Raw genomic sequence first — 18,967 nt, 5'->3', positions numbered from 1 at the left:
CTTGTGAGCATCGAGTTGTCTCCCGTCCTGTTACCAAAGACGCTATTGCATGGGAGAGGAGTCGGCAGCGCACATCTCTCAGCACCTCTCCGGCGTTATTATACCCCAAAAAGCACAGCGATAGGCACTGACTCCTGTAACCATCAATTTGGACCAGTGCTGGCAGCGGCTGCTCAAGCCAACCCAGCCTCACAGCTCACAGGAGAAAGCATCATGGACAATGGCAATCATGAAGACAGCCCTTCCTTCGATCTCGATATGCCAAGCTACGTCGTTAAGATACAGAAAGCAAAGAAACAGCATCTACTCCAACATTGCGCCCCTACAGAAAGCGTCCAGCACCAGCAGATAAATGCAAGGAAAGGAAGCACACGCGGCTGAGGCAAAGAGCGCAACCCTTCTGACTGTAAACAGGATTTTGCTTTTTAGCCTCTTCCCCCCCGGCAAGGGTGGGAAAGATTGACCTCTTTAATCCCCTCTCTGCAATGTATTAATCAGGCACCAAAATAAGGAATCTATGAAAAAATATTTGGTGCAAATTAGGTAACAGCAACATGTCCACCACAAGATGAGTAGGGCATCAAACACAACATTTCTTAAGCTAACATGCTCCAGCTGCCATCCATAGAAATAGCTAAAGGACCCCTAACATGTTTCTACGTATTCGAGAGGTATATATACAATCCTCATGAAATGCAGGATTGACAGGCCAGACTACCACAACTAGTTCCTTCATGTTCAACACTAAATCTTCTGCAGCACGGGGTCTCTGAGCTCCGGGAATGCCAGCTCCCTTTCACCGGGCCCGTATCCTGCGTATGTGCAATATCTCCTACCGCTAGATATTGTACCGCCACCTTCTCCTCCTCCTCACTAACGTGCCTGCAGACTTTTCCTCTCAATCAAATGGCTCAGAAGGCAAAAATTTTGCTGCAAGGGTTTATGGCCATACGACCTGGTAAGGAAAATGGTGTGTCCAGCCAGTCCTTTCAGCTGTCCGAGCCGAGCTGTGTTTCAATGTCCACCCTGCAGATTGGGCATTTCTTGCTGGTGGCCAGCCACTGGTCCACGCACACTTGATGGAAGAGATGCATACAGGGCAACCGCCTGCAGAGAGAGAGAAGTATCACTCCGTTAGGATGGAGGAGGCCCAGAGGACCAAGAAGATCCCGAAAGTAGCAGCTAGGACTGCTTCTAACATGGGGAAGCCCTGATGTAGCAACACCAGCGCTGTCTACGTCCTACAGCCTTCCCCAGCCACACCAGCTCACATAGGGCAGTAGGTCAGAGATTGTGTCTTTCCGGGCTAAAAACCTTCTAAAAAACCCCACACCCTCCTAAACTGGGTTGTTTCAGTTACTAATAACCCTGGCTTCTGCTTTTTAACCTTTCTGGAGTATTAGGCTTTACTCTAAAGCCTCTTGGTTCTTCATAGTTGCAGCTCTTTAGCATTCAGGTGGGTCCCCACTGCTCACATGAGAGTGTCTGTTGTGCCCCAGGAACACGGTTGCTTTTCACCTACACCGCCTATGTCATCTCTTTGCTCACCCTTGTGAGCCAGAGGGACCCAGAACTACAAGGATCCACAGCAAGAGAATCAGAGTTTTTCTCAATGGTTTAAGGCAATTAAAGGGTGAGGAGCCAGACCAGGTGCAGCTGCACTGCTCACCTGCAGATCCTTCAGCCATGGCAGCCCAGCCCCTTGTCCTTCTCCTCTGTCACAAGCAGAGATTCGACCCAGCCAAGAGTCTGGGGACATCTGTGAGGGACAACAGGGGCTTTGTTGTTGGCTCAGAATGGCTCCCTGTGACCATGCGGGTGGAGTAATCTCACTTCTTCTACAATAAAGCAGCTCTGTCCTGGCCGCAACCCAAACTCCCCTGGCCTTCACGTCCACACTCATTTTATCATACTTTCATCATCCGTCAAGCTCAGATGTTGACGTTCCCGAGCTCCAGATGGCTGTGTGAGACCTGGGACCCATCCTTCTCTGACACTTGCCACCTGGCCCATTGGCACAGCCTTGAAGCAGGTGATCCAAACCTGGGAGATACTATAAAAACTGGCCCCCCCTGCTGCTGCAAAACTCTTCCCCCCTCCAGCCGATACCAATATCTGTCTAAATGGTGTTTGGTTTCCCAGACCCTGCAACAGCCTAAGTGAGTTTGTCAGGACAAGAACAGGGATAACCCCACCAGCACATGGTGGCATTAATCCCAATAAACACAACTCAGATGGCATCGAGAGGCAGATGGGAGGATTGTACCTGACGTCTTCTCCATCTTCAAGCATGGACAGACAGATTGTGCATTTCTCATCAGTGTCTGACTCCTCTCCATCGTCTTCCTCAGCTTTGCCCTCCTGCGGTCTTCTCTGCAGCAAGGTTAAAGATGTAATTTGGTTAGGACTTGACTTTCTAATGATCTCCCAAGCCTGGGTAGTTGCAGGAAGGCAGATACTAAGAGCTTCTTCTATCAGCCAGATCCTCCAGCTTGGAGGAGCCAGCCCAGCCAAAACAGCCACCAACATGCTGCTGGTCAGTCCGTCTCCTCCTGGGGCTGGTAGTAATGCCTCAAGGAGCAGCCTCTGCTGCCCTAACACAGCCCCCTGCCACCTCCTCCATCCTCCTCACAGTGGGGAAGGCCCCATAGTCTCCTTTTTCTGAAGGCTTCCCCTGGAGACCCCAAAGCGTGTGGGGCCATCACTGCCAGGAAAGGCAACCACTGTACCGCATGCCAGCTAGGCTACTGGCCCAGCCCCGCACTGTGCCACGGGGTCTGTCAGCTCTCCCCTTTTCTCCTCCCCCCCAACATCCATTCCTATTAATATCATTTTTCTGAATCCATTGGAGATGCGGTCAGACATAAGCGCAGCAGGAGTTGACTCACTTCCAACTTGGACAATGCAATGTCCCTACTTGTTACTGCCCAGCCGGGAACAACGAACATGTAAAATTACTATGCAAACAAGCACTTTTCCCATTTTCTATTTAGCACCACCCCAAAAAAATGGCACCCATTTCCTTACGGGCAGGAGATCAGCTCCAACAGAGGAGACACCTCTTGCAAAACCAGGGGACGACAAGCTCCCCCAAGCCATGGAGCCAGCGCCCTCACGGCAGGGTGTGCAGGCAGCGCCGCTTCCATGCAGAAAGGGGTGGGTTTGCATGCACGAAGCCCCCTTGGTGTGTGCACTTTCTTACCAGGTGCGGACAGGGGGGAAATTGCACCCTCTGGGTGGGAGAAGGTTGAGACCCTTTTGAAAATTTGGCCCGCAGCTTCCTAGCCTAGAAGTGAGAAACAGCCAGCTGAGCTACACCACCGCTTCAGCCTGGGAGCCCCACAAGATATTAAAGCACCAATTCTGGATTTTACATTCCTCCCCAATTTCAGGGAATGTTGATGGTGCCAGTTCGCCAACCGTGAGGGCTGCAACCCACCAAAGTCCTTCCTTCTGTCCGCTCTCTGCCCACAACCCTTGGCCAACTGAGAGGTGCTGGCAGCCATGCCGTGGTTTGGGGGTGCTCACCTTCTTGTACTTGTGGGGGAAGGTGAACCTCTCGATGGTGTTCTGGACTGCGCCCCGGCTCACGCTGCCCAGCCTGTCCTCCAGCTGCAGCAGCTCCTGCAGCACAGGAACAGCAGTAAAGAGCCATCAGCATTGCTCCCGGGGCATAAGGTCCCACCACCCCACCCTACCTGCTGGGGACCAAGGCTCCCTCCTGCCCTTTCCTTGGTGGAATTGTCCATCAAACACAAACCAGTTGTGCTTTGATGATGGATCTGAGCCCTGGACCTTGGACCAATAACTAAGGGTTCAAGGCAGACAGCAGAGAGCTGGACATCCAATAATTTAGAAATTAGGGTGGAATTTGAGCTCCATTTGACAGGCTAGGAAACAAAACCCCGTAGAACTGGAGCACTTTGTTCACAGACATGAAGGGAGCCAGAGTCAACCCGAGCCAGACCCAGGCACCCTGGAGTAAACCATCTTCTACCAAACCCACTCAACCCCTTTGCCTTCCAGTTATTACTAAAACTGCTGCAAGACTCAGTGCAACTGCCATGCCACAAAGCAGTCTTACATGTTTAGGCTAGAGCTTGCCCAGATTCCCACTACTTAAAAATTTAATAACAATTCCAGTCCCTGAGATACGTACTTCGTAGCTCTCCCGCACAGCGGACGTGTGCCTGCTTGGGTTCAGACCCTGAAGAGCAAGTAACTGAAGCTGAGGGTAAGGGTAATTTCTGATTTCATGAACAACCTGCGAGAAGGGAGGGAGAAAAATGTACTTGCATATAGAAATCCTTCGTGTACCCTGATTTAAATTTAGTGCTTTAAAAATTCAAAATGAAAGAGCACACTGACACCTTCCCCAGTGGAAGCCTTTTACTAACAACAACAAAAAGGTGTTATTAAGTAGATGACCTATAAACGATACATAAAAACATGCACTTTTTCTGAAGAAACTGTTATAATAATTCCTCTTGCACCTATAACATTGCAGTTCCAAACTCTCGACATGGATCAGCTTAAAAATAGGATTTCATTTTATTTATTTTTAAGTGTGCGGGTTTCTCTTCGTCCAAGCTGTGATTTTCTTAAGCCTTGTTGTAGCACACATGTGTCAGGGCCTGACTATGGGCATGAGGGAAAAACACCCTGGTGAGATTTCTGAGGATGCTTTAAGGATTAGCAGTGCTCTGCATGGCTCAGCTCCAAATGCAGCACCCTGCTAGGGGAAAGGCCAGAAAATGACCCCAGTCAGCCCATCTTCTACTCAAAATCCATCTCCACCTGTGCAAGAGGTCATGCAAAACCTTTACGGATGGCGTCAAGGCTGATGTAGAGAGCAATGATGTGATGAGGGATGGTCCTCGAGCTGAGTCCAGGGAAGGGAGTCACATACTGTTGACCCTCCTTCATGCAGGGAGCCCATAATTTAGAATTATAGAATCATAGAATGGTTAGAGTTGGAAGGGACCTTAAAGATCATCGAATTCCAACCCCCCTGCAACGGGCAGGGACACCTCCCACCAGCCCAGGTTGCTCCAAGCCCCGTCCAACCTGGCCTTGAACACCTCCAGGGATGGGGCAGCCACAGCTTCTCTGGGCAACCTGCGCCAGGGGCTCACCACCCTCAGAGTGAGAAATTTCGTCCTGATATCTACAGAATCATAGAATTATTCAAGCTGGAAGGCTAAAGATCATCCAGTTCCACCCCCGCCCTGCCATGGGGAGGGACAGGACTGCTACTGCTACTACTAATAATATTATTAGTAATAACTGCCGAGTTTCTCACATCCTGCCCAGGTTTTGCAGACCAGCTTGTGAGCATGGTGCTGCAAGCAGTGGACCAAATCTTTCCAGAGCAGCTGAGCTTTTCTTTCCTTTCTCTAATCCGGAGTGCAATGATGCAACATTATCCTTTCAGACACTCCCTCCCACGGCCGGAGATAAGTGGGATTTGCAGAAGACAGGTGATAGAAAGATAGCAGCCTTTATTTTGACTGCCTTCTGGCAGACAATGCATAAAATATTTTTTTGGTTAAAGCGTTTCACTTACCATCTGTGTCGAGGATGTGCTTCTGGGGAAATGGTGCATCCGAGGTGTAGCTAAGTAATGCTGATAGGGCTGAGGGACTGGCCGGACCTGGAACTGGGCGTGAGTCAGCCCCGCGTCGACGCTGAGGTCCCTGTGGGCATGCGGATGAAGATATGGCTTTGACCACATGGTTTTTATTGTATGGCTTACAGCAAGTCAGATCACACTCACAGGTCAATCTCCACCGGTGGGCTCTGGGCTGCTGTGGGTTCCTCAACCTGGGGTGATGCTACTGCTTGGAAGAGAGTTTCCTCTAATTTGAGCAATCGCCCACCAAACCAGCATGAAGGAGTGTGTTTTCATGCCGGTTAGCATTTGTGTTACCCAGGGTCAAGAGCTGCACAGATGCAACCTGCTAATTTCAGAGTGAGAGCATTTTGGTGGCTCCAGTTGATCCCCAGGCTTGGTAGCTCAGTCTGGCCAGACCAGGTCCTCCCTGTGCTGCCATCACTGCAAACAATTACATTTTGCCTTGAATATTTTGCAGGAATACAGCTAATTATTCAGGGGACACACTGATGAGCCATTCTAGGTAGTGGTTAGGTGTCAGCTAGGTACCATCCAGTGGTTTTTTGATGTGCCTGTGAAACCTTGGAGGTCTCCCAGCCCAGGTCCATGGTAGGACTTGGGGACAGAAGGGAGATTACACTTCACCTGAACCCAGCCTCAGGGAACTCCAGGACTGCTGTTTGTGCAGAAAATGCAAAGGTTTGGAAAAATTTCTGGATGAGACTGCTGTAGGAAATGGTGTCACATGACCAGCAGTCCAGTCCCAATGAAGCAGGACACCCCCAAAGGTCCCACTTGCCCACTTGCAGCCTGGCCCAGGCAAACAGTCTGGGGCTTAGCTTGGTGAGTTTGAGCACTTTGTCCCTCCAGAAAAACAACCCAGCTCGACCCCATGACTTGGCATGACCCATACCCCGGCAAACGCCGCACGCAGCTCTGCCCAATCGAGCAAGCAGAGACAAACTGCAGCCCCATCCCCATGACGTGTGGAGGGGACAGGAGGAGACCTAACGCAGCATCTCCATCAATAATCCAATTAGCTGATCCCTTGTCTCTCCAGCCAAACAGTCTCTCAACGAGCAAGTGCTTTGAACATCATTCACTTTATCATAATTACAAAAGCTGGCGCTCTAATAACTATTGTCTTCACATTTGCCAAAGCCAAGGTAATTAGAGCACAGGAGTGGCTTCCCATTTCATCCTCGAACTTCTCTTCCCCTGCGCAGGGGACAGTGGTAGCGAGCGCCACGGCTTGTTAGGAGCAACCCAGACGTGTCCTCCAGCAGCTGTGAGACTGCCTTCACCCAACAGCAGATAACGGACGTGAGGGGACAGTAAATGCAGAAATCCTTTACCCAGAGCAGCTCCAGTGCTCTAGTACCCGCTTACAAGACAACCCGCAACAAGTTGAAGCACAGAGAGGGACTACCTTTGCTGGCCCTGTGCTAGCACAGACTATCCCCTGGCAGAGGATAAAACACAGCAGGCAGCTGGCAGGAACACAACCAGAGTGAGAATCCATGGGACCGGGCATCTTCCAACTCCTGTGTCACAATTTTGGATATTTATCCAATTGCTGAAGACTGTTCCCAGATGGATGAAAGGCTCAACTGCAAATCAGGAGGCTTTGGGTCCACTCACAGCCCTGCCACTGGCTTGGTGCATGACCTCGACCATTTCGTCTCTGCCTTCCCATATTCCCTGTCTACAAAACAGATGCAATAATCCACAGAGTGCTTTGGGATCGAGGACCAAAGAGAGATCTCAAAAGTGAACTTGCACAAGTAATTGCAGTAACAGCAGTGCTGAACTGTTTGTGCACCAGTGCATCCTTAAAATTAGATATTGAGGCTCCTGAAGTGATGCTGTGGGTCTACAGAAGGGCCCAAAGCAGAATACTGCACGGAACGGTGTTTTCTCAGGGTTTGCGGGTGAATAAGCAGAGCATATTAGCTGCAGAAAACCAAAACCAACCATCACCTTCTAACCTGTGCTACATGGACAGCATCTTGATGCTCAGATGTGAGGTTCAAGAGCTATGATGCCTATGGTACATGGGCTGCCAACAACCAAAAAGTGAAAGATAAACACCCAGATAACAGGGTGGATGATGGTCACTAAATGCATATGCAGAAGATGATTTAAGGAACCAAATGGGAGTTTATTTCTTCTCCACCAGAAGGTTTTAGTCGAGGTCGGGCTATCTGAGATGACTGATCACCTTCAGATCTTCCTTCCATCCCCGTTTCCCGCAACAGTGGCTACCACCTACCACCTCCGAGCGAGCGCCTCTGCTGCTCACATGGTAGTAACACATTAGAGGAAAGTTTTTATATCTGTCACTGGGCAAAACTGTGCATGTGCCCCGAGGGGAAGTGAGTCACCCAAATATATGTACACAGTATATGATTTCTGTCATCCCCACTCCTCAGGTTTTATAAGGCAATGGAGAAACACGGGGAGGGGAAAGGAGGGAGGAGGAGGGGAACAAAAAGCGATGTTTTATCAGATCCTTCTAATGATTATAATTAAACACTCTGCACCAAAAAGGAGGCAGAAAGAATGGCTCTATCCAGATGGTACGTGAACTGCTTTGCAAACTGATCTGAACAATGTCATCCTGGCCAAATTCAGCTCACAGTGGTGCCAGTAATGGGAACACCTGAGAAGAAAATGGCAGAAGAATCTGGTCACGTTTTAGGTTGCATATTATTACCCCAGAGGGGGAACACACTCCCCCTGTGTTAAAAGGACTCTCCATTTGCAGAATGAAGCGCTCAGTTGTTAGGAAATGCCATAATTAAGATTTCCTGTGACATTTTATTTCAGTCCCCTTGTGCACACACATTGCGATTGTCTCTAATTACACGTTCACATGCTATTGTTTCCATTCAGTGCACAGAACGGACTTTGCTTAGCTAACAAGCTGCTACTCAGAAGTATGTTTTTATTTTCTTATTCTTCCAAGCAGGGCCCAGCACCTTATTAACCGTGCAAGAGCTCGAAACCTGCTTTGAAAACAAGACGATTAGTTCTCTGCTCAGCTTTTCCAGGGCATCGAGCACTGTAGTGGGAGAACAATTAACAACTATTAATTCATTCACTCCACCCTGCTGGGCAGGGCAGCACCGTGCTCCTGAATTTAGACCATGGAAAAAGTTGTGGCCACTGTCTTTTGAGTGCCTGGTGGACAGCAGAAGATATAGTTCAGGCAGAGACATTACTCTACAGGAAAAAGATCCTGGCTGTGCCCTGCGGCAGGAAGAGCCCCTGGAGGAAGGTTAACACTTTCCTGTGCTCTGCATCCATGGATAGAGAGTTACGGGCAATATCGACACCTCTATGTTATCATATACATGCATAAAGGCTTTAGCGTGCACTCACGGCCCTTCCAGAGATGAGTTTTCCCATTGCACGCTCCCCACGTTGTATCTGTTGTGCTGCACCATCAGCTTTCATGAAAGCATTGATCCACGATGACATTCACCAACCCTTGCCACCTCCCCAGAGCTTTTTAAACACCTCATTCAGCACAACAAGTGAAATGTGGAAGACTCACCAGTCTGTGCCTTCGGCTAAATACCTGGGCTGAGGCCCCATGGGTTGTGGAGTTTGCAGTTGGTGGCTGAAGTCAAAGCTGGGGTGTAGCCGGTGAGGCTGAACGGACATGCGCTCCTGAGCCCGCCTGTGGAGAGGAGGAGACCAGCAAGAGAGTTAGCCATGGGGTCACTGGTCCAGAGGGCTCCTGCTCTGAGCCCGTGCCAATAAATACAGGGGAAAGCCCAACCGGTTGGGCTTGTGAAGGTGTGTCCAAGAGAAAAAGAGTCCAGGTAAGTGTCAGGGATGAGTGGAAGGGGAGCCCAGAGCTATCATTTACTTGTGGTCACCATGGCCATAAGGCAGACCTCCACTCACCCCCTGCAGTATCCACATACACTCAATTTACAGGAGATGCTGTTTGGTGGCAACATGGAGAGAAAAAGAGGAAACTAAACTCCTTCTTCCCTAGCAGCCTTGTGCCATTTGCGCTATTTGCTTTTTCTCCACTGTCAGCCCCATAAAAAATACACAAGAAAAAATGCGTCCCCGGTTCAGCCGTTATCCATCATCATAAAGACGCTGCAGGATGTCTCACCTCCCCGTGCAGTCCATAAACTCCCAGGGAACCTCATTCATAACGGGATTACTCAGGAGTAACTGAAAGCAGAATTTACTCTCACTGGCCTTTGCCAACATTTCTCTGGATGATGGACAGGCCAGGCTGGGATCCAGCTCCTTCTCCCCCAGCTCTGCTGCCTTTGCAGGCAGGGAAAGGAAAGTGGTGGAAAACATCGCAAAGTTTTTCTAAGGATTTGAGCCTCTTCCTGTGATTATTGCCCATTTGAACTGCCCGGGGGAAGAGCATGTGCTGCTTGATCAGTGATCACCTTTGGAGAGAGACAAGGTGAGTGCACGAGCAGGGTTTGCACCACGAACAGGCTCATACCCTTTGCTCCCTGCTGAGTCCCTGCTTACCAGTGGAGCCATGGCAAAGTAAATCTATGGGAAAACACTAGAGCAAATGGAGCAGGGAACTGCTCGTTAAAGAATTTTTCATGTATTCACAGCTCAGAAGCTTCACTTTTAAAGGCATGACCCAGAATCCCATTACTGGGACCTCATGCCCCACACCTGTAAGGTTCCTGACACCCTCCTCTGATGCAGCTGTGCTTTCAGAGACAGGCTGTGGGACCGCGCAACATGTTCCTGCCCATTTCCACACGCAACCCGCTTGCTAATGGAACACTGACAGCATTTACCAAAGCAGCTTCTGCGTGGAATTGTGCTCCCTGCTTTTGTTTGAATTCAGCTTATGACTAAGAGATAAACACTTGTATCATCAGTGCCTCAGCCTCGCACATATCTGCTACCCAATTATTAACTAATCATTAAATCCACCTAAAATCGAGCTTATGCAAAACAAGGATGAGAAGAACACACAATTTTCAGACAGAAAGGGTATGGAGGGAAAGTGTTTTCCGCCTGTAGCATTCTTTCCAAATGAAGCATTATCGCAAACACTCATCCTCTGATTCTTGATCCATGGGTACAACCCACAAATAGCTTCCATATGTTTCCAAAAAAAGCACTCCTCTCCTACGTGCTATCTAAACCCCTCTCTCAAGAAAGACAATCAGGACCAGGCCAGGGATCCATTTCCACCTCTGCTGAGTTACAGTAATTCTCTCTGCAGTCATCATCCCAGTCTGAATTAAAGCTGCTTTCCGTGACTGAATGAGCTGCAAGTCAACGGCATTGTTCCCTTCTAGATCTGGGAAGCCTACCTAGACCCAGAGGAGCAAGCTCTTGATGTGCAAAACCTGATGGGACAGGTGGATACCATCTCTTACGTGATTTTAAAACAGCAGCTTCAAGGACGTAGCTCGTGCATGTAGTCTACTGCTCTCTCTGCCGTGCCTGACAGGTTCACTGCAACACCAAGGTGTTACCGCCATGATTGTCCTACAGTAATAGGAGACCTTGGGACATGCTAGATGAGCACGGTATGGATCCCCACGGGAAAGGTACACCTGCAGGTGCAACCTGCCCTGCACCACCTGGTGGAGGCATTTTAGGGTTACCCAGATAAACTTGTGAGGAAAACCCAACATTACCAACACGTATTGTGGCTCTGCAGAAACCACTTTGCTGAAGTGATGTAGTTTCTTAGCATCCCTCAGGAAGAGTAAGACCCCCTTACCTGGGATGGGGCATGAGCCGGCGGTGCTGTGCCTCGAGGAGCTGCTGCTGGAGGAGGGATTGCTGGTGAAGCGCCTGAGGTAGGAAGGAGGGTCCAGCCACGTCCTGGAAGGGCAGGGCTGGCACCGGCGCCAGGGGCTGGTGCAGAGGAGCACTGTGCTGGTGCGCGGGGGCCATGTGGGGGGTCAGCCCCGGCTGGGGCTGCACTGCGTGAGGCAGGGTGAAGTCGGCGGAGAGCTGAGGCTGGGGACCCAGGTGGAAGTGCCGGCAGGAGGTAGCATGGGGATGCTGAGACCTTTGAAAAGGAGCACCTGGAAGAGAAGAGCACGGCCGTCACAGGGGCCAGCAGCAGCTGGGACACCCCAGCTCAGTGGTTGCCCATCCAGGGCAAGAATTGGGCAAACAGCTCTTTCTCTCCTCTGCCAAAATGGTTAACAAGAAGACGACTGGTCAGTTAACATGGATTACATGGAAAAATGATGATTTTGACCAATAGTTTTTCTCCTCCAAAAAATGTTAGAACCAAAACATGTGTTTGGGTTCAAAGTGACTTTTTAGCTCCAAAATGAAGTGTATACTGATGAAAACTGCTTCAGCTTGTTTTGGTTCGCCTGTCTTAAAGAGAAAAAGAACAAAAAATTTAGTAAGGCCTGTAGCGATAAGATAAGGGGTGATGGTCTTAAACTAAAAGAGGGGAGATTCAGACTAGGTGTGAGGAAGACATCTCGGGGGTGATGGAACACTGGCCCAGGTTACCCAGAGAGGTGGGAGATGCCCCATCCCTGGAAACATTCCAGGTCAGGTTGGACGGGGGCTCTGAGCAACATCATCTAGTTGCAGATGTCCCTGCTCGTGGCAGGGGGGTTGGACCAGATGGCCTTTAAAGGTCCCTTCCGAGCTAAACTATTCTGTGATTCTATGAAAAAGCCTCGGCGTTTTGAAAAAGGAAAAAAAATATCGCCTTTCTAAAATATGTTTTAGTGGGTTATGAGCTCACCGAAGTTTTCAAAGCTTGCTAACTTTCCATGCAATTCAAGGTATTTCTTTGCCTGTCTAAAAATGTCTCATAGGCAAGGAAATAACCTCTGCTCTAAGAAAGTGTCTCTTGCTGACTACAGAACGTGAATAAGACACCTTCCACCTCTGAAAGCTGGGATTTAGACCATGGGTCTCTGCAACACCCTTCAATAGCCCTTCCTCGTGAGCTGCGTGCGCGGAGAGAGCGGCTGCGGGAAACACAACACAGACTGCTATGAGACCAGCCATGAAACTGATGGGAATGAGGAAGAAATGAGGTGTGAAAGATATCCATAGGGGAAGCTTTTTGTAAAGCATCTGGCACTGGCTAGTACCTCCCTCAAGATCCTTGCTCAGATGGGCCTTTAGCCTAATCCAGCACGTTAATTCCTACATTCCCGGTGGATTTACAGGCATCACGGCAAAACTTTTTTCACTTGAACTAGGGAGAGAGGCAGCTCAGAGATGAAGGATGAGACTTGAGTATGGCTATTAGAGATGCCTCTTTGCTGAGGATCAGCCCCAGGATAGGACACCTACCCTTTTGTGCAGTCTTTTGAGCATCTCACCTTCCTAAAAACTCCTCTTTTTTTTTTTACCCAGGAACAACAGCACCAAGAGGCACTGAGTGTCATCCCAAGACACAGAACAGATGTGCCCATGATGCCTCCTTCACCCACATCCCTTCTGCTCACATCTCCCCTCTGCCAGCAGCCAGATCCAGTCCATCACAACAACTCAGGGAGCCCTGAGCGCTTTCTGTTCACGTCCGTATGGAAATGGGAGGTGCACAAAGAAAGCCAGATGCCAGTAAGAGAAACGGCAGGAGAAGACTTAACAGAAAGGAATGATTTGCAAAACTATGCATAAGTAATTACACACAGCATCTCTTAAATACAAACTAATCCTCTGTACCACTCTTCTGAGAGAGGCAGTGGGTAACAAAGGTGTGTGCCACCAGCAGCAGAACTACTTAAGGTGATAATTTCTCATGCTGCGAGATAACGGCATTATTTGGCTATCCTTTTTAATTAAAAGTAGAGGAGGTGGGATCAGACCACTGCTCCCCAGTGATGGAGTCGCAAACGCAGACCCATGAGCCATTCGTGTACCCCATCTCCTGGTACTGCAGGTTATATTTGCTGCAGTCAGCTCAGCCCCAATTCACTGTACCCCACCAACAGGTAAAGGCTGAGTAATGAAATGGGGATCCTGTGCTGCCCTGGGCCATTGCTGAAGCTGAACAACACCAGATCCATAGGGAGGTGCCTCCTAACTGCTGTGTTTGCTGGGAACTTGTGGAGCAACTCATGGTGAATTGCTCAACCTCTAATGGCCATGGGTCCTCCCAATTGAAAACAGCTGCAGCAAGTCATGGGTGAGCCATCTTACACCTCCAGGTCTTCACAGCACCTGAAAAGAAGGTACTAGAGCAGACTAAAATGCCAATCCCTCTGCACACCCAAACACATCAGCCCATGCCACCATGCAGCAGTTTAGTTGTATCTCAGACAAAACTGGTTTAGGAGGACACAAGAAAATGAAGCTTAGTGATATTCCCCCACATTTATTGGGACACATTTTGTAGCACAAAAGTAAAGCAGAAAAAGCCAGTCTCTCATCCTCTGCATCTCTCTCATCTCCTGATGCCTTGTGCAACCTCAGCCAACGATTTCCAGCCTTTTGCTGTATCTTGGGAGGCCTGAATCTGATCGAGTGAAACACCTGCAAGACCTTTGATGCCAGAGTCATGATAAACTGGAGAGCACAGGATAAGCAGATCATCTTGAGAGCTTTTGACTTGAACTTTCCCTGCTGCACCAAGACAGTCCTTGCGAGGAACTTGGTCATACACTTCCCTGTGGTCCAGAAAGTGAAACTTTCTCTCTGATGTCTGGGCATGAAGGCATGCAGGGCCTGTGCAGAGCCAACATAACCTAAAGTAAAAGCCTAACCCATTTTGTTTTGGCACAGAGAGTTAATTTGCCTTATTTTTAGGCACTAGCTAATTAAAACAAGCATTTTTTAGTATTTTTTTCTGGTACCTACTGGTGCAGTGATGCCTTTCCCTCCACAGGAAAAACACTATCAAGATGTGTCCGGGACCATACAATTAAACAAAACCCATGAATTTGTCTTAACATAATTCACTATCTTGTGTTGTAATTGTTCATTCCCTACAACTAATGCAATTGCTGATGAGGGTTTTGAATGCAAAGCAAAGACTTTAGGGAATACTTCAGCAAATCTATGCTTATTAGCAGTCATCAAATCATACAGCTGGCATAACCGAACCAGCTTGCACATTTCATCTCTGAGTTATCTATTTTTAAGTTTACCCTCTTCCGTTTATCATATATAGCTGCAAGGGCCCTTGGTGGAGACTGTTTTCCAAGTCCACATGTTGACCTTGCACACACAAGGTAAATCCAGCATGACACCAGCTCAGCAACCTTATTCCAGGTATCCCACCATAACCAACACCAGAATCTGGCTCACAGCCACTCGCCCCTATTCAGCCTAACAGAGGATCTCACGTTAGCAGTGTCTATTAACAATTACTCCACTAGCACTTCTTCCTTCTCTTTCCCAAGCCGCAGCTGGGTCCTAGATCACATTTGCCTTAGAACTGACAAGTATTGCCCGTAAAATGCTTCAAGAAAATTTGATTTATGGATTTAATCTGCTTTTTGCCTGGGCAGTAATGTCTGCCGCAAGTGGAAAGTAAGCCGTAACTAAAAGCCAGTCCAATTACCCCACTCCAGCTTTTGTTTTTGCTCCCCAGAACAAGGGCGGGGATGACATTTTCATTAGCTAAGCTTTGGGGACATTCCTGCAGCAAAGACGATGAGGTTGGAAACTCTGCCTATCAAGCTCCAGAGCCACTATTTGCATCATCCATGAGCCATGTTCCCCACCGCCTGCCCCAGTGGTGGCGGCCGGGAGGCAATGTTGCTCTGGGATTGGCAAGGCAGAGATCCTCTCCCCACCAATAGGCTCCAGAGTTGTGGTCCTCATCCTACAGCAGGATTATCCTTCATTGGGATACTTTGATTTTGCAGGAAGAGGGATCAGCCAGATCTTGGATGGCTATTTACGGCCTACCCCAAAGGCACCTAACAGGTTCATCAGCTTCAATGACCTTTGCGGAAAATACTTGTCTCCTCCAGCCGAAGAGGGAGGGGGAAGCCCAGTGTCCTAGCTGCAGAGGCAATGCAGTGCTCACCAGCCCTGAGAGGCTATTGACCTGAGGCAAACCTCGAAACACGTGTCCCCATGTCCAGCCTGCTGCTCAGGAGGAGAGGGTCCACCCTGCTGCCTGAGGCTCATTGACATGCTCCTCCTGGTGGCATGAGTAGCTCCAGCTGCTCATCTCTGGAGCTGCGGAGGACTGATTTCTCTGGGCTCACTGTCAGGCTGCCCACCAGCCAGAAATCCTGCTTCTCTTATCCTGTTACTTCTTCCTTTCATTTAAATGCTGTTGCTGAGGCAGATGATGACAGCTCAGAGATGAGCAATGCGTCACTTCTGTGTCAGCAAAGCAGACAACTTACTCCGTTTTTGTGTAGTCTTGCATTAACTGGTTGAGGCCAAATGTCACTGAGATCAGAGACTTCTGTCTCAATGCGAGCATCTAAACCAAGTTATTTCTTAGCAGAGTGGTGGGTTATTTCCTCCCTTCTTTTCCTTGCCTTTCCTTTCCCTCTCCGTATCAGTTTCTTGTGCTCTTCAGTTGATCATACACATCTTTCTCAGCCTGCCTGCCCACCTACCCAAGTTCCCAACTTGGACAACCCTTGTTGCCTTACACTGCACCCGGCCTCTGCTAAGCCACAAAAGCAGCTAATGCCTGAGCCTGGCTAATCCAGCTCTAAAAAGTGCCATGCAAAAGTCTAAAGCCTAAGACACGGCTGCACAGATGGAAGCCGGTGGAGATGTGAAAGAGGTCTTTGGCAAGCTCCCTGCAGGCTGGGAAAGAGGAGCTGAGTGGTCCTCTGACATGTCTGGGGACAAGCCTGGCCCAAAAGAGGCTATAGCATGGCATGATAGTATAGGACCATGGGTCATGGATGCCCCATCCACCTTGTGCCTTTGGATGAGCACCAGCAACACCTCCCTGCCTCATGTGATGCTCTGATAGCTGCTGCATCCTTCCCCCTCAGCGTCTTCCATTGCATCCTGAAGCCAAGGTCAGTGCCAGGGATGAAGGGGTGGAGGAATCGGCACTTCATTAATTCCCAGCTCTGCTAGAACACGAGTGCAGATCAGCAGCTGCCCCAGCTGGTCTAGCTCACCTCTGCTGCCACAAAATATGCTGCAGTTTTCGTGCCATGATGCTGAGGACATCCACAGAGCTGGGTCTGCTGTATCTCCCTCAGTGATGCCATGGCCCTGTCTCCCTACCTGCACTGTGAAGATAATCTTCAGCTAAAAAGCCCACAGGGAAGACCACTCAACACTACTTAAGAACTAACCAAAACACTTAGCTGGAAGGTGGCATTACAGGCTGCAGTCTCAAACCAAGGAGGCATAAATTCGTTTTTAGAAAGCCAACAGATGATGCAGGCACTTGGATAGCTGAACCTGTTCGGCTGCTCACTGCATCACTGTTTCCACCCTTCACTCATGCAGGCTCCGAACGTGGTGGAAACCCACGGGGAAACTCATCACGTCCTCCTCATCGCTGCTTTCTCACTTCCACACCTTTGTCTTTTTCTCTTTTTCCTCATTTCTATAGTTATATTTATTGTTCTATACATTATGTGAAGCTTCCTGGACTTTTTTTCATGACAAGAAATGTTCCCAATTCCTTTGCGCCCCTAGCTGAACCCTGTAAATGTCAAGTTCACTTATTTTTGCGTGTTGGTATGTGACCAAGTCACGGAAATTCACTGAGTATTTCTGTCACTGGGGATTGTCCTTGAGCCTCAGTCAGGATTTGACTGTGCATATGCACATGCAAATTTATCCATCCACCAATATTTCACCCAGGAAGGCTCAAGAGATCTGTGTGCTCATTAAATATTGCCCCGTATCGGAGGTGCAAAGCCCCTGGGTAAACCCTGCAGAGGGATGGGGGATGCTACGGGCTTTATGAAAAGAAAAATCCAGAGTGCAGAACAATTTATTTCCACCTCCTTTTTCCTTGTGGCAGCAATATTTTTGAAGCGATGGGGCTACAGGTAAGGGACACAGGATCAGGCCCAGAGCTGGCGCTGGGGACGGGTATCTGGAGCAGACAGCCGCAGCCCAGGGAGCACAGCTGCCTTCAAAAAGAAAACAGAATCTGTCTCATGCTGTTAAGCTGCCTGCGATGCGTGTGAATTTTTCCCCCGGGTAAGGCAACCTGGCCGGCGTGTCGAGGTATTCGCGGTCGGTGTGTGAGCAGAGGGGGAAAGGAGGGAGGCTGGGGCTATTTATACATCTCAGTCCCATCGCAGCGGAGAGGGAGGTGGCAGCTCCTGGAGAGCCCTGGCTTCACTCACTGACAGATTTTGAAACCGAGGAAGATCTGCTGGTCGTGATCTGCCCAGCCGGGGCTGGAGCCGCGTCATCTCTGCGGTTTCACCCTGATTAGACCCACCACCACCCCTCCTCCTGCCCTGGGATGGCAGATAAACCCCATAAACCAGAGCCCACGGGGCTTTTAATAGCCCAGGCGCCTGCAGCTTGTTTCCTTGGATGTGCATTAAAATTCCCCTTGGAGACAGGAACGCGGTGGGAAGTCAGCATCCATCCCAACAGTGTACAGAGAGTAAAGGCTAAAATCGTGGGAGCAGATACAGCTTCACGTGGCACACCGAGGGAAGGAGTGCGTTTACAAACAAGCTACTAATCGCCTGGCGCTGTCAGCCACGTGTTAACCCTTTGCAAATTATTTGTGACTATACCCTTATTAAATGAGTTAAATTGACTTGCTAATAGGAAATGAGGGGGTGACAATGCATCTGGAAAATAAAAAAAATAATAAAATAAAAAAAAAACCAACCAAACTCATGGTATATTCAGCTGCATAAAAATTCAGCATTCTTGCATGGAGGGAGATACCACGCCATCTCACTCCTGTTATAGGACAGCAAACTGAAGGGTGAGGAGGTCGGGGCAGGAAGGATGGAAGAGGAGGAGGAAAGAATTTAAAAGAAATTTATCAGATGGGAGGGAATCTGTCTCACTTTCAGTGCCTTCACCAACAGCTTTCTCATTTCATTAAGCAAACGGTAAGAGGTGTGCCAGAAATAACAGGGAGCCAGCTCAAATCCAGCCCAGGGTGCAGCCTGATGTCCCACATGTCTAGTGCTGTGCAAGGGGTAGCAGACCCCAGGACAAGCCCCTGGCTGGGCAAGGAGCAGCCCCGGCACACGTTAGAGGTGAATAAAGAGCATATCTGTTTGCCTTATTTGCTTGGCCAGGATGTGCAGCACCAGAGACTCAGTCAGGATGGAGCTCCGGCAGTGGGCAAAAGGCTGGTCCATGGTGGTTGGTGGAGCATGGTTGGGTCCTGAGTGGAAATATGAGGTTTTAGAGGTTTTTCATCCTCCTGCTCAGAGTCTTGTACATTGCACGCAAAAGGGCGGCAAAGGGATTTAGGAGAATGGG

The 18,967-nt window shown here is 49.2% G+C and overlaps 1 protein-coding gene across 1 annotated transcript; it reads right to left on the bottom strand.

Moving 5' to 3' along the window:
• Positions 1-354: 354 nt before the first annotated feature.
• On the bottom strand, positions 355-17,925 carry RNF165 (ring finger protein 165). The gene is made up of 9 exons (XM_009894757.1): positions 17,857-17,925; positions 11,932-11,968; positions 11,355-11,664; positions 9,174-9,299; positions 5,567-5,696; positions 4,160-4,264; positions 3,529-3,624; positions 2,267-2,373; positions 355-1,107 (listed from the first exon to the last, which is right to left on the bottom strand). The coding sequence occupies exons 1-9, from the start codon at positions 17,923-17,925 to the stop codon at positions 990-992; spliced, it is 1,098 nt and encodes a 365-aa protein (XP_009893059.1). The 3' UTR covers positions 355-989.
• Positions 17,926-18,967: the final 1,042 nt, after the last annotated feature.

Source organism: Charadrius vociferus, unplaced genomic scaffold (genome assembly GCF_000708025.1).
Source record: "Charadrius vociferus isolate BGI_N301 unplaced genomic scaffold, ASM70802v2 scaffold151, whole genome shotgun sequence".
Classification (NCBI taxonomy): Eukaryota; Metazoa; Chordata; class Aves; order Charadriiformes; family Charadriidae; genus Charadrius; species Charadrius vociferus.
This window is presented reverse-complemented; position numbering and strand designations above follow the sequence as displayed.